At 42.4% G+C, this 14,444-nt stretch overlaps 1 protein-coding gene across 12 annotated transcripts in view; it reads left to right on the plus strand.

Annotated features, from left to right (window-relative positions):
* LOC148651763 (receptor-type tyrosine-protein phosphatase F) overlaps positions 1-14,444 on the plus strand; it is a 222,607-nt gene that overhangs the window by 97,305 nt on the left and 110,858 nt on the right. For all 12 annotated transcript variants that reach the window (XM_088597854.1, XM_088597859.1, XM_088597861.1 and 9 more), the window contains exons 3-4: positions 4,212-4,357; positions 5,255-5,396. In XM_088597854.1, the coding sequence (XP_088453980.1) occupies positions 4,212-4,357; positions 5,255-5,396 (288 nt within the window). The remainder of the gene's footprint in view (positions 1-4,211; positions 4,358-5,254; positions 5,397-14,444) is intronic.

The raw sequence follows: 14,444 nt of genomic DNA on the forward strand, positions 1-14,444 counted from the left end.
CTGGTAAATGAGTAAACCCTGAACTAATCTTTTTTAATGTCGGTTTCTTAGATGTTTCCCGTTACAGCTGTTTCTGCCTGCTGTGTTTCATAATATCTATAGCTGGGCAGTTGACTGCACTGTTCACCCCAGGTGGTGTGGTTTGTTGTTAAGTTCAGAGCTTTAAAATACCATGGAGCCTGATTGAAGTGACAGTATGTAGTCATATTGATAACTTGATTGCTGATCTGGTTTGATTGCTTTGCAAATTCCAAAAACTACGGAAAGTTCCCTAAACTTTCCCTGTATCTGCATTAAAAAGGACAGATTCCAGGATGAAATGTAGAAAGAACCTTAAACCATTTTTAATCGTGTCTTATATCATCCTGGTTGAAACATCCACAAAAACACTACAATTCATCTCTGCATGACAGTCATTGTTTCAAGTGGGAATGCAGATGCCCTGGTGGGTTGGAAAGATTTGTCCAACTGGGAGCAGACATTGCGGATGTAGCTGTGAGGGCGAGGGGATTTAGCCAAGACATTTCCTCAGCTCATTTAATTTGATCAGTAACGTGAAAAGGAAATAGCCCCGGATGTCAGTGCATGGGAGATAGTCCCAGATGGAATGATTCCCAAAGAGCACTGAGCATTTATTAAGAAAGGGAGCTAAGCAGTTGGGCTCATATTAAATCTTGTAACTGATCTGGCCTGTTACAGGTGATAGCCTGCCCTATTTTGCTGCCTGTGAGCATTTACCTGATGGATTGTATCCAGGCATTAAAAAGAAAGGCTGACTGGATTTAATTTGGGTTTTCATGGGTGAAGATTATGCTTTTCGTACAGTTAGATGTGTGACCACGTGTGCCATTTCAGGATAGCTAGTGTTATTTTATTTCATTTTAAATGCGCTACATTTTTGCATTTAGAGACTTTTCTCCAATGTTCTTAATTTTTTTCCAGCATAGTCCCATTTGTGTGATGCTGGGTGTAATGAGAGAGCTTCCGAGCTGTAAAAAGTGACATGCAGAAAGAACAAAATGCAGAAAGGCAGAGGTGTTTTAATCCCAAGGGTTTGTATAAGGTTATTCGGTCATTAATGCCTGTACAGTAGATCTTAATTCCCCTGATCCTGATTTTACACGAAAAAGCCACCATATGCTGATTTATTTAATGAAAATGCTTTGACAGATGTTACAAAACATGGCACACACAGGTCAGAATAATGCTAATTAAGACTGGCTGCTATGACCAGAGTACCACACACGTCCCTTGCTGTCAAACACCGTGTAGCGCTTAGCTTTGTGCCATGCGTTTATATGGCTCACTTGTTGTTTTATTTAATACTGCTTTTTTCCTCAAATGCACAGAGAGACGTATGAGAGCTGTCGGCTTTCAGGTCTGAAGTTTCTTAAGAAAGACACGGTCTAGTGTAGGAATAGAATAAAAAAACATGACTGCATGGGGAATTAAAAAGAAAACAGTGTTTTTTCTGATATTTATTTATTTGTGTTGGCAATTTCTCCGGGAGCTGAATGGGACATGAAAGATTAGAAATGTCATGACAAATTTCAGGCCAGCCAGTGTGTGTGTCAGGCTGGAGAGAGGGTGAATTTCACACCCCGTGCGCCGGCCAGGCTGCGGCAGTGGCTTGGAGGCCTGGGGCTGGCGATCAGGGCCTGTCTGTAATGCCCCCCCCCCGCAGGCAGCTTCCACTTTCTCTCTGTCGGTGCTGATCCGAGGGTTCAGCTGCTCCCCAGGGGTGCGGGGGCTCTCCAGCTGAGCGAGCCTGCCAGCCTCTCTCACGCTGTGCTCCCCTTCACAAAGGGCTGCTAATAGCAGCTTTAAAACCAGGTGACACCAGTGTCCTAAGGCAAGTCAACAGCAAAGGAGACCTTCTTGAAATTTAACAGCAGCTGTTGCAAGGCAATAGAATTAGATGTTTGCAGCTGGTATGTAGCATTTATAAATACTGTATACTGATTATTTTTTCCTTGCAGATTTTCTATTACAATAAATTCATAGGATTTCGTGAAAGAGAGTGAAGTCATTTACCTTATATTCACAACAGCTTAATTGCCACCTCTGTTATATAAAAAAAAGTGATTTGGAAGATGCTAGATGCTCTGGAGATCTGGGTCCCTGCAGTGACAAGATGAGCAGTTGTAAGAAATCTGCCCATCTTGATGGATTGTGCTTTTCGGTCATGCTATACTTTACGTAATATGAGAGAGACAATCAAGCCGTTAGTAAAAATGGAAAACCTGGACCACTTTCTTGGCAGCTGAGTGCTTGTAAATGTATGGGGAGGATGTATCGCATAGGATGTTCGCTGAGGGGTGGAAAAACTCGTTATTGGAAGGGCTTTGGTGCTGGCAGCCTGCGCAACGTGTTATTTGTTTGCGAAACATGTTTCAGCTTGTGCTCAGAGCAAGTGAGGCGAGAGCCTGAGTATTAAGTCAGAACGCCTCAAATAGGAGAACAAAAGGAGGCCAAATCCGGAGGAACCTGCTAATGCTGTCTGCAGAGCTGCCCTCCTTCATCACCCTCACTTCAGGAGCCCTGCTGGGCGGGGGTGTAGCGCAGGATTAGGAGCGGCACACATGAGGCTGGGCGTATGGCTTAATTGCATTGCGTTCCTGGGCCTGTCATACTGCTGAAGATACTCCACAAGTGTGGGGCGGCCGTGTGTTCGGCTGCGCTCCAACATATAGGCTGTGCAGCATACAGTGGACGCAGCAGCAGGGAAATCCTGTCTAGATGAAATTCTGACAGAAAGTCTGCGGTCTATAAGCAAGAGCCCTGGAAGTGGTGATTGTAATCTGGATTACAGTCCAGCAGGTGGTGGCCAGACCTATTGTACCTGTTAACAATAAGCGGCGGCTTACAATAAGCGTGGTGGTGGGACATGTTGGACATTTCCAGTGGGAAATGCCTCCAACGGACTGGAGAATTGTTGCCTTTTTTTAAGAATCGCCCAAACTGTTTTAAAGTGGCGTCTGAACATAATGTATGCCCTACATGCCTACCCAGGAAATGATAGAAATGTCTCAATGTCTCAAACACGAATATTTATCAACAGGTTACATTAACCTTTTATGCAAACAGGTTTAGATATTTTAATGATCTTCTATTAACTCTATCTGATTACACCGAATTTTCTTGTGCTGTAGAGTGTGTCACCTTACACAGGAAGTGTCAGGGCTTGCCTCTTGATGAGTGCTGCGTGTTACACAGAATACATTTGGGTGTGCTCCAGTTCCCTACTGCCTAGTGGAGAATTGCGTGCAGTGTGGGTAGTCAGGTTGCTTCATTGGAAACCTGTTTATACAATAGGAGTGGAAGAGTCACACTGTTGTCGTGTCTTTAATATATACGTAATGAACCACTCTCAGTCATAGCAGAGTCAGCATCCAACTGGCAATAGAAATGCAGAGCCTATTCAAACAAGCTCAGAAGTTAAGTCCCAGTCTGGTTAGTGTAGGCTATTAAATTGCTGGAGCAATGTGTTGTCCTTCAGTGGAAGTTGTTTCACTGAAATGAACTCTGCATTGCCAAACACCAAGTGTTTTCTACCAAATCTGCATTATGGTCTTGGACAAAAATAAGCCCTGAGCTCAGAGTTGCTCATCAAGGATGTTTGTACATCCTTCTTAGACAGAGGCAAAATATGCTGTGCATCTCCCACCTTAAAAAAGACACATTTAGAGAAAACCTGTTACTGTGCCTTTACTTTATCTTTAAACATTTATCTTGCTGAATTTTGGGCTTTGCGCATTGATCTTAATAGTTTAGCGGGGGACTGTTAGAGGTGTGTCTGTTATTACAATCACAAGATATTTTGTAACTAGGCGGCAAGTTTTCTAAAATGAATGAAATCTGGAAACCTTATGAAATATGAACTTAACTGATGACTGAACAATTCTTAATTAAATGTAGTACAAGGGCCTTTTCACATCTGTGTAAACAATTTCGAAGGATAGCAGTTAGAAATATAAAGGGGTAAACGCAGTGTTTAAAGAAGATACTGATATATTAACAGGTTAAAAAAGATCTGAGTAGATTCTCTACAGGTTTTGCCATAGGCAATGCTGTGTCACTGTTTCTCACAACTTTGCAGTGTAAGTAATACTGGTTGAAAGAACTGTAACAAGTTTCTCATTGCCTGTGATATCTGACACAGTCCCAGATCAGGCGGTGCTGTAATGTCTCCTGGCCTTTTTTTTTCTCAGGCTTGCCAAGTTTCATAAAATCCCCGGAGGACCAAATAGGGATTTCGGGAGGGGTGGCGTCTTTTGTGTGCCAGGCAGCTGGTGAACCCAAACCGAGGATCACATGGATGAAAAAGGGGAAAAAAGTCAGCTCTCAGCGGTTCGAGGTGAGTGCCACGGGCAGATGCAGCGCCCTCCCCTGTGCAGCCCACTGAAACGTCGACCTCACCTCCACAGCGTGCAAGCTATTCACCTGGGGCTTGTGTCCTTGCCTTGCTCCTGGGACCCATCCTGTTTTACTGGGCAGTATTTGGCTCGGCTTTCCGCCGGGAATGTGATGTCGTTAAATTTTAATTGGAAGACGGGTCTCCCTCTTTACTGGCATTAAGGGGTTGTTTCAAAAGGAATAACTCAACACAAGAGTCCTCCAGGAGATGTCTGCAGCTCAAACCTGCGCACACGTCTTCACAGACTTCATTAATAACAGATACTGTTAGGTTTTCAGCATGATCGCCTTCATCAAATATATCATCATATTCTGCATGAACAGTCATACACTAAGGCGGTCTTAAGGGGCAAAAGCGTTACCAGTAATACAAAAAGAACTGCTTTGCCATGTAACAGCTTTCAGTCTTTTTACTGGCTGAGCTCACACAACGCTTGGATCACACTATTTGTACTAAACTGTTGGAAGTGCTTGTGATCTGTCAGAATAGGAATTTAGCATAATATGGAGCTGAAACGGTCTTAACAGGACAGTTACCAAGCCTGAGATTTCCTTCTGATAGAGAGTTCTCCTTTTATGCAATGTAGCTCAGTAGCTGCAACTTCGGATTTCATGAATAGTCCCCTCCACTCCCCTCGTTTCCAAATAAAACCAGAGAAAAATGAGAAAATGTACTTCTCTAAAAACAGTTTGCTGTGAGCATGAAGATGTAAGCCAAAGAAATCCATATCACCCCTCTTAGGTCATTCTTAGTCATTTATATTGTGTGGTGTCAACTCTGGGTATATACACATCCTACTTTTGAACTGGTCATATTCTGTCCTGCTTTCTGTTGTAGGTGATTGAATTTGATGATGGGTCAGGGTCTGTCCTCCGAATCCAGCCCCTGCGGACGCACAGGGACGAGGCGATTTACGAGTGTACAGCCACAAACAGCATGGGAGAGATCAACACCAGTGCCAAACTCACAGTTCTGGAAGGTAAGGAAGGAGTCATTCGTTAGGATTGGTTGTGATGTGCTAGGAAGCAGGAGAATCCCGGAACGCTCCTCTGGCACCTGCAATTTGACCTGTGAATCTTTTCTTTTTATATCATCTGTTTGTAGAAAAGTTTTTTTGTAGTACGCGTTGGTTTTCTCCTGCATTCCTGTAGCCCTGAGTGATCTGCAGGAATCAGCAGGGCATTTCAGAGCTTGATATCTCAGTTTTGTTTAGTTCAGTGCACGAAACTCTGCTTAAACAGAATTCACAACTTGAACAAAGCCCAACTCTATAGATGTGCTCCATTGACTTTATTTTGTCCATAGGTTATTCTCAGATGAGAGTGACAGAGAACCTTGAATAAAAAAATTGGCAAATGTTTCATAAGCTCTTCATTTTTTATTTAAATTAAAATTGGTCAGATATTTCTCTTGGAACACATCCATTACTGCAAATGAGTCAGAAACATGTGCAATGATAATATTTATCCAGAGCCAATGATGTTGATGATATCATTGCAGAATTATATAATTTATCTGGAGGGCTTTATGCAAATATCCATGCTTATTTTACATTGTATATATTATTTCAGCTACAAGTAGGTCTCTTAAGGTTTTAGTAGCTATGCTCTTTCTTGCTTAAAAAAAATAATACACATGCATAAATTAAATCAGAAAATTACAATTTGCCTTGCATTATGCATAAACACGTATAGAGCTTACAGACCGTAAAGCAAGTAGAGAACTGCTTTACTTGTCAATTAGGGAACCAACCAGCGGCATGTTTTCCATATCACATGAGGCCTCGCCATTAATCCTCTATTAATCTTCTGTTTTTGACCCCGATATAGCTGTGGAAAATGAATTTATGCAGCATATAAATGCCAAATTAAGAAATCTTTATCCAGAGTATAGTAAAATTCCTTCAGAAAAAACAAAGTGTAGGAGTGGTACTACAAAAGGGTCAAGCAATTAATATAAGCTTACTGGCAGTGGGCTTGCACACTGCGATGTGCTGTTTGTGTAGGAAGTCCAATGGATAGCAGGTCTAGGTGAGAGGGACTGGCTATGCTGGAGATAGAGGAGATCTGTTTTTAGAGAAACCATTGTTTAAAGCTCTGTGATAATTCAAGCTCATATTAGCCGGAGGCCGAGAAAGATTTAATATGAAGTGGAACGACGATAATGTGTAGCTGGGTGGCGTGTCACTTTTAAAGGGGCTGCTTGTGACCAGGGCTCATGGTACATCACACCTTGTCAACGCGCTTGGAGTCAGCGTACAAATGCTTCCTGTATGTGGGGTAACAGGTGTGTCACGCGGTTCTTCTAGACTGGTGTAACAGAGTCATCCACCTTCTTGCAGCAGGGGCTGGTTAGTCATGATGAATACCGTGGGATTTGGCCAAAGGGCGGGGAAAGTCATTCAGGTTAATGTGATAAAAAGGAAAAACAGTGCGACTTTAACATGATATTGTGAAATGAGTGAGACAGACAAGCAGATAAAAGACCAAGGACGGTTACTGTCGGTGAGATCATGTTTTTCTGCACAATTGTAGCGAACATTTCATCTGTCTTACATTGTATAAAAAATGTACAATCAGGTAAAGTATTAAATCATCTTAAGTGGGTAGGGAAGGTCACTTGTAATCTTTTGCGGTGTCAAAAGCACAGCAGTGTTTTTTCTCATGGTGTTCCCATGTTTCCTATTGGTCTCCTAATGGCATGTGTTCTGGTGGCAGCATGCTGTGCTGTACCTGGGTCCTTTACCTGACTCTTACTCAGGCTCTTGAACTACTGAGCAAGCACTTTTCTATTGAAACCTGAAAGTAGCAACCTAGTTGCCGTCTTATGCTGCTGTCTTTTGACTTGAAAGACCGGCAGACTGTAGCATATCGTCTGAACTTGATTTCAAATGCTGTCAATCATCCTGATTGTGTACAGAGCCTGGGTCCATTAACGCAAACAGCCTCGATGATGCTGCAGCAGTGATTGGCATGTAATGGAGCAGGCACTAACATATGTGTACCTCCCTGTTTGGCCATGTACATTGTGCAGGGCTTGACATGTGAAAGCTGTACAGCTCCAGAGGCGCTGCCTAACACGCGTGGCCAGAGCATTTCACTGAGGAGTGGTTTACTGTAGCTTTAGGGTCCTTGACATGTGAAAACAAGTGAAAGGGCACTGAACAAGTCCAGGCACCACCAGTTGCCTGGAGAATAAAGCCTTTTAATAATAATCAGCCAGTCTGCTGAAATAACCTGTATGTGTAACAGAGCACAGCTAAACACCAGTTGTATTTTGAGGAGCTTCAAACTAGAAGGAATATGTGAACTGACAGCTCCATAGTTTGCAAAGCTAGACTTGAGAAGACATTGACGTTGTGTATTTTTTCCATTGTGAGTCCCCGGCAAACACGTTTTCTTCCCAGCTTGGATTCCCACTCTGGATCCCCTCTGGAATTCAGCTCTCATTTCCACTGCTGTCCTGTAAATATTGGGCATTAACGGGGGGAAAAATCTCAAATCACTCTCGTGCAGAGCTTAAGTTTTAATTTTGTACACTTAAATATGAAACAAAAAATTAAAATGGCTTTGCTTCAATGCAAATAATAAGCCTAAGCCTGTAGCCTGTACTAGTTCTTCCATCTTTTGTTCTTGGGCAGCAGTTGCTGGCTGCCAGACCTTGCAGTTCATTCGTCTTGTTAACAGACAACTCCATTATGATTTATTTGGACCAACGCCCTGTGATGGAATGAATCAGAGCTCTAGCATCTGAGGGTCTGAGACACTTCACAAATGAGTGGAGACCCCGTTAGACCCCTCCAGCCCGTTTAGTAGTAGTTAATTCATCTACAGGACCTTTACTGAAAGTGGGGTATCAGCTTCAATAACACGACTGTGTGGCTTGTTCCACACTTAGCTGTCCAGGTTCAGCTAACGTCTTTTAAGATCCCAGCATTTTCCTGTACCTTTTGCTATGCCACCTTCATAGGTTGCCATTTATTACTCTTTATAGGTATGCAGTTATGTCTGTGCAGTGTCGTCACTCTTGTTCCCGAGTGTGTGCCCAGAGTTTACTATGCATACTTGTTCCTTTCGTTCTTCCTGCTTTGTGTTTGTCTCCATCTTTACTGGTCCTTGTTTGGCCAGTTACTGTCTGCCACACTCTATGGGCATGTGGGTGTTGAATAACATTCACTAATGTTGCAGCTCTGTTTAAATGCTATACTGGACCATGATGTTAAAGCCCTGTCTTGGATCATCTGCATTCCTCCTCATCTTTTTTCCCAAATATTCTTAATCAAAATACAATTTACAAAAGGTCAGCCTGCTAGTGCAATAAATCAAAGTAATTCTTCAGTTAAAGGAGGTAAGGAAATAAGAATGCTCATAGAGAAAACGCCCCAGATGACTGATAAGGCTTAATATTTATTTATGATTCATATATAGAATTTTGTGTCCTTTTCAATTACTTCTCTGAACTGCAGTTCTCATAGTATGTCAGTCCTTGAAATTCCCATGTGCTCGTGGTGAAAGTCAAATGTGCAAACAGAAGGCAATATTTGATAGACACTTATTAGGAAACCTTTGATAGTATTTAGCGAGTACATGGATTTAGGAGCAAATGAATGCATCAAAAATGGGTCACTGTTACACTCATTGAACCAAACCCCAAGATGGTTTATTGGAATGTTTTGAAATTTGAAGCACTATATAGATGAAACAAAACACAGCCAATATTTTAGATGTGTGTAAAGACAGCATGTCGGGCAGTTAAATAGTGCCTAATCCTGAAAGGCAGATTCATCTTGATCTTGCTGTGATAAATACATATTTAGATTTCAATAATTCAGAACTACTCTCCTCTTCTGAAGCAGCAGATCAATCTTCTTTTGCTTATCCTGGTTAAATCGTATGTAATGAGATGAAGATTCATTTAAACTATTGGTGCACCTTAGTCGCTGAAAACGTATGTGTGTGAATATATTCATGTTCATGGAGGAAAATTTGCTTATTTGATTTAGAGAGTACCTCATAGCAGAGCAGACTGCCGTTTTTTCTGCTTATAATGTCACCATGACTCATTCATCCTGTAGTCTAATACTAGATAATAACACTGTGAAGAAAAGTGTCCCTTAGTCTTTCAGTGACAGGTCTATCCATTTTGGGGTTTTCAGAAGACTTAGGATGGATCTTGACGAATAGCCTGGAATATCCATTAGCTAACTGAACCACTGACACATCTGGGGGTGCAAAGTAAAAGGTGAAGTCCAGACCAGCGCCACAGCAGCTCCTCAGGCTAGAGCCCATCTTGGTTACTGTAGAGCTCAGTGCACTGGGAAGCGATGGGATGCCAGTTCGTCACAGGGATTCTCTTCACACTGCCTGTCCCCACTTCTACAGCAGGGTGGACGGGCGGAGCTGTGGAGCAGCACCCTCGCTCAGGGAAGAACAGTAGAGTCTGCAGCAGGGCCTCGAACCCACAACCTCCCAGTCATGGGTCCAAAGCCTGCCTGTTGTGCTGTGCTGAGGGGGCAGGAAGGGGAAGAGAGAGGGGGGGGGGAATCATACCTGTCCCAAATCTGTCAGAGTTCTCATTTTTCCAGCATGAGCTCCTGCTGGTCCATGTCACGGGTTTAATTTCTCATACCATCTGCTGGCTCAGCCCCAGTTCAGGGTTTGCTCTGTTTGAAACAGTGTAAATTATAAACATTTGACAGTTACAAACGGCATCTGCAGGGAACGGCTTCTCAGATGGGGCCTGGCGAGATAGTTGGCTGAAAAACCTCCTCCTAATGATGAATTGGCACCTTTTTGAGAAGGGGGGTTATGGGTCTGCTTTGCAATGAAGGCGTTTTCTGATTGTTGTGATCAAGTTGCTGCTTATTTGTGCAAAGGTTTAAACTGATGGAAAATATGCCCCGTATGAAAAGGAAATGTTTTGCCTCCCCTAAAATGCGTACACAGGTTAGTCTTTATAAGCGCCTTGGAGGATATCCCACAAATAACACCTGGATTTGCATTCTTATTGTAAAGAGATGTGAGACACCCATTTTTATGGTCTGGATTAGTGTTATACTTCTGCTTTTTTGAGTTCCTATTATGCTCTTTAAGCCTCAACATGCTTCACAAAGTATTTAAACTGTGCAAGGATTCATACAGTCAATCTCATATAAAATATTTGCTACAGCATGCAGGGACACTAGATTTTTTCCAAAGCAAAATCGTTAAAATTCAGTCATATCAAAAGGCATGTCCAGTTCTTGAGTACAACATCCAATTAACAGTTACTTAAAATAAGTAGCTTATATGCTTGATGTGTTTTTGTTTTTTTTACCAGTGTAAATTTCTCTTCTCTGAGGTGGCAGACAGATCTGTTTACTAAGAAGACTTGAAGTGCCACATGAGGGTGTTTGCTGCTGTGATTAGAGCTGAATACCACGTTGTTCTTCCCCTGCAGAAACACTCTTAGATGCCAGTTACTGAATCGGATACAGCAACCTTTATGTAACATTTTATTTTATTTAGATAGGAAAGGAGAAGCAGATCAATATGGGCCGCTGTCACCTTGACTCTGATTGTTTTTCACAAAGGCTCATTTCTCTGACTGGGGAAGAGAAGACAGGGAAAGGAAGACAGAGAGCCGGTTCTGCAGACTTCACAGCCGATGTTTACAAATAAGTACGGTTTCTGTAAACCTGGATGATGAGATTGATATAAGAGTCCCTACTTCGCAGTAAAAGTGGCTCAAATATGATTTTTTTTGGCACTGCTGCCACGGCCCATCCAAAAGAGATTCAGTGAGTGGAGGGCTCAGCAACTGGAAGGATGGGGCTCACATTGTCTTGGAAATGATGAGCAATCATCTCGCTGTGGGCGGCCCAGGTGGATTCCTGTAAAAACAGATGCAAAAAAGAGGAATGATTCACGGATTACTGAGATCTTACAAGGAGATAGCTGATACCCTGGGCATGCCGAGACAGGCAGGGCGGGTGAAGTGTGTTGAAATTTTAAAACAGGTTTCCATGCGAAGATCCTGAAGTGGTCAGAACATCAGCCTGATAATGAAGGGGGACAGGTTGTGTCTGAGCATGCCGCAGCCCATCACTGAACTCCTCACCCACATGGAAAACAACAGTCAGACTCGGGGGGTTGGGTTGGTCTCAGCCAGTTTCTGGGACAACTGAATGAAATGTTACCTGTGAATAATGCTGGCTGTTAGGTTTAGAAAAGGTGTAATAATGTAACTTAAGGCAAAACGGTAAATGCATTGGTTGAAATTCAATATCTCTAAATATCCAAATGTTTTCTTTCAGGATCACGCGACTTGTCTTTTGGGGTCAAACTGAAAGCCAAATCAGTTTTGGACCTGTCACCTGTCATTGCAGCGGTGAATGTTTTCTGTCATTTACGATGTCAATAGCGTGGAACACAGGTCTAACTTTCCTGTTGCAGCAATTGTTTAATGCCACCTTTAGAGTCGGAACAAAACTGTAACTGTAACTTACCTACAAAATGTAGTTACCTCAACGTGAGAGGTTTGGCAAGCTCTTTAGCTTTGACTTGAGGGAAATAGAGTGCTTTTCAGGGCTTATCCTGTGAACTGATGGTGTGACTGTGAGGCTCCACCTGCTAACCAGCCTGCAGCCCTCAGTCAGTTCAGTGTTGCAAACCAGCCTGCAGCCCTCAGTCAGTTCAGTGTTGCAAACCAGCCTGCAGCCCTCAGTCAGTTCAGTGTTGCAAACCAGCCTGCAGCCCTCAGGCTCTTCACAGGTTTGCACTGTGTGTGTCTGCTGATGGAGACAACACCCCCTTCTGGCGCTACTGGGAAGTCCTTTTTTTTTCCCCACTTTAGTTGGAACATTTTGTGTTCTTCTTTCATTTTGGAAGGTGCATAACTGATGTTAGCACGAATGCTTATTCATTGCCAAAGCAAGGCTTAGATAATGAATGGTGTGTAGGAAGCTATTATCTAAATGCATTTAGGTAACTGTTTCCTCTGTAGATTTGGATTCATCGTTTTCCCTTTTGAGTCTGTGTCTGTATAGTGTTAAGCAGTGAAGATATATTGACCTGGAGCTTGTTTCTATTCTAAAGACTTTCTTTCCTAACGTCTTTCAACACCAGTCACACCAGGCAGCTGTAACCCAAGACCTGCAGAATGAAGGCTAGTGTAGGAATCTACCCTATTTTGTGTTCTGGAGAGCATAAGGAATTTGTTTTGAACTAAATTGGACTGGGAAAACCCTCTTTACGTGTATTGTCTCAGAGTCTAAATTGTAACACAAGCATTTAGGCAAGAACTTCAACCCTTCTTTAATGCGTCTCTGCAGCTGTGTGAATGTCTAAATTATATTTATGGTGCTCTCACATAAACCTGTGATTTAAACTTTAATTTAAATGAGTTACATCTCCCAAATTTTCCCCACCCCCTCATTAAGTAGTCACTAATGGAAGGTTTGTTGAGCCAGCTGGTCTCTATGTGCAGTTGCAGATTTGTGTATATCCGAACACTAATTAGCGTGAGGTGTTAAAACACCTCCGCTTCTTTTAGCACATTGTCTTTTACTTAATGATGAGACTGTATTATGGCATCTCCTTCTCGAATGAAGATAGCCAAATGATGATAAAAGAGAAGTAGCCAGGAGGAACATCACCTCTGAAGTGTCAGGCTTTTGTTTACAAGAACCTTGGCTGGCTGTGTGGTTTTTGTTCCTCACTGCAGCAGACAAAACACTACAATGCTCTATCACTATTTGTTTCTCTTATAAAAGAGAAATGTCCTCAAATTAATGAAGGGAAAAGAGATTAAAATGCTGACAAATCATGCTGACTGGAGTTGAATATCCTATTTTTCGATGTGTAGTTTAATTACTGCCTTAATAATTATTTTTTTATGCAAATAACAGTATTCATATCATTCATTAATTGTTCTTCTGTGATTGCCAAACATGTGACCCCTGGGCTTTGTGAGGAGCGCATCATTGTAATCTAAAGTGCAGTTTGTTCTACACCCCTTGGCCCCTGAAAAATGAACAATTATTGCTCTGTGATCATCGGTTTTGTTTTTGATTAATTAAACAGTCTTTGAGTCAATGTGAGTGCATGCATGAAAAGCAAACATCATTTCTCAGATGAGCAAGTTTTTGTGTATTAGAGTTGAGGCCGACGAGAGATGTCAGTGGTAAAACCCAGCTGTGTACTTGACTGTACCTGCAAAAGGACATGCTTATTAACTCTACACATCCTGGCTTCCATATTTGTATCTGACACCTGACAAAAAAAAAATTAATCACATCACCCCGTATATCGTTTGTGTTTGTGTATATCAGGATGAGTTGCAAAATGCGAGTGCAGCAGTTATTCTCCTTCTGGTTAAGGGGATTGTGTACATTATGTCCTTTAATTTTAACTGTAGTGTTGTGGGTTAAATTTCTACTCTAAGCATTGAACGCTGTTATATCCTCGAGGAAGGCACCTTTCCCAGATTGTTCTAGCCTAAAGGGGTACCAGCATTGCTGAATGTAACCCTACAGGAGACTAGCAGCCCATTCGGGGGAAGTCATGTTGTCGTAACACTGTGGACACCAGGATAGACTCTGGACTGATGAGCCCCGGCTTGAGTTTTGACTTGCTCTTAAAAGGCACAGTGAAACACCGAAGAGCCGCATTCATTGTCTTGGTGTTGTTCAGGCTGTGACTCTCTCTGCAGCAATCTAAAGCAGAGGTGAGGATGCACAGAGGCCCGTGATTGTACGTGCAGGATTCATAACTTAAAATAATTGTCCCTGGCATTATAAGGATGTCAGAGCATTAAATTAAAGTTCAGTGATAACAAGACGACATTCGGCTTTGCTTGCACGCTGTGTCTCATTGGTAATAACTCTCCCTTGTCACTGTGTTCTGGTGCTTCAGACATCTATAGATTTTCCACATCGGCAGAACTATCACTGTGACAGCCGTGCTGGATACCTCAGTTACGCAAGCTGCTTCTGTCTTTGACAAGCTGCATTAAAAGAGGTAAACCACACGGTGGAAAATGACTTGGG

Source organism: Lepisosteus platostomus, chromosome 11 (genome assembly GCF_059453375.1).
Source record: "Lepisosteus platostomus isolate fLepPlt1 chromosome 11, fLepPlt1.hap1, whole genome shotgun sequence".
NCBI classification, from domain to species: Eukaryota; Metazoa; Chordata; class Actinopteri; order Semionotiformes; family Lepisosteidae; genus Lepisosteus; species Lepisosteus platostomus.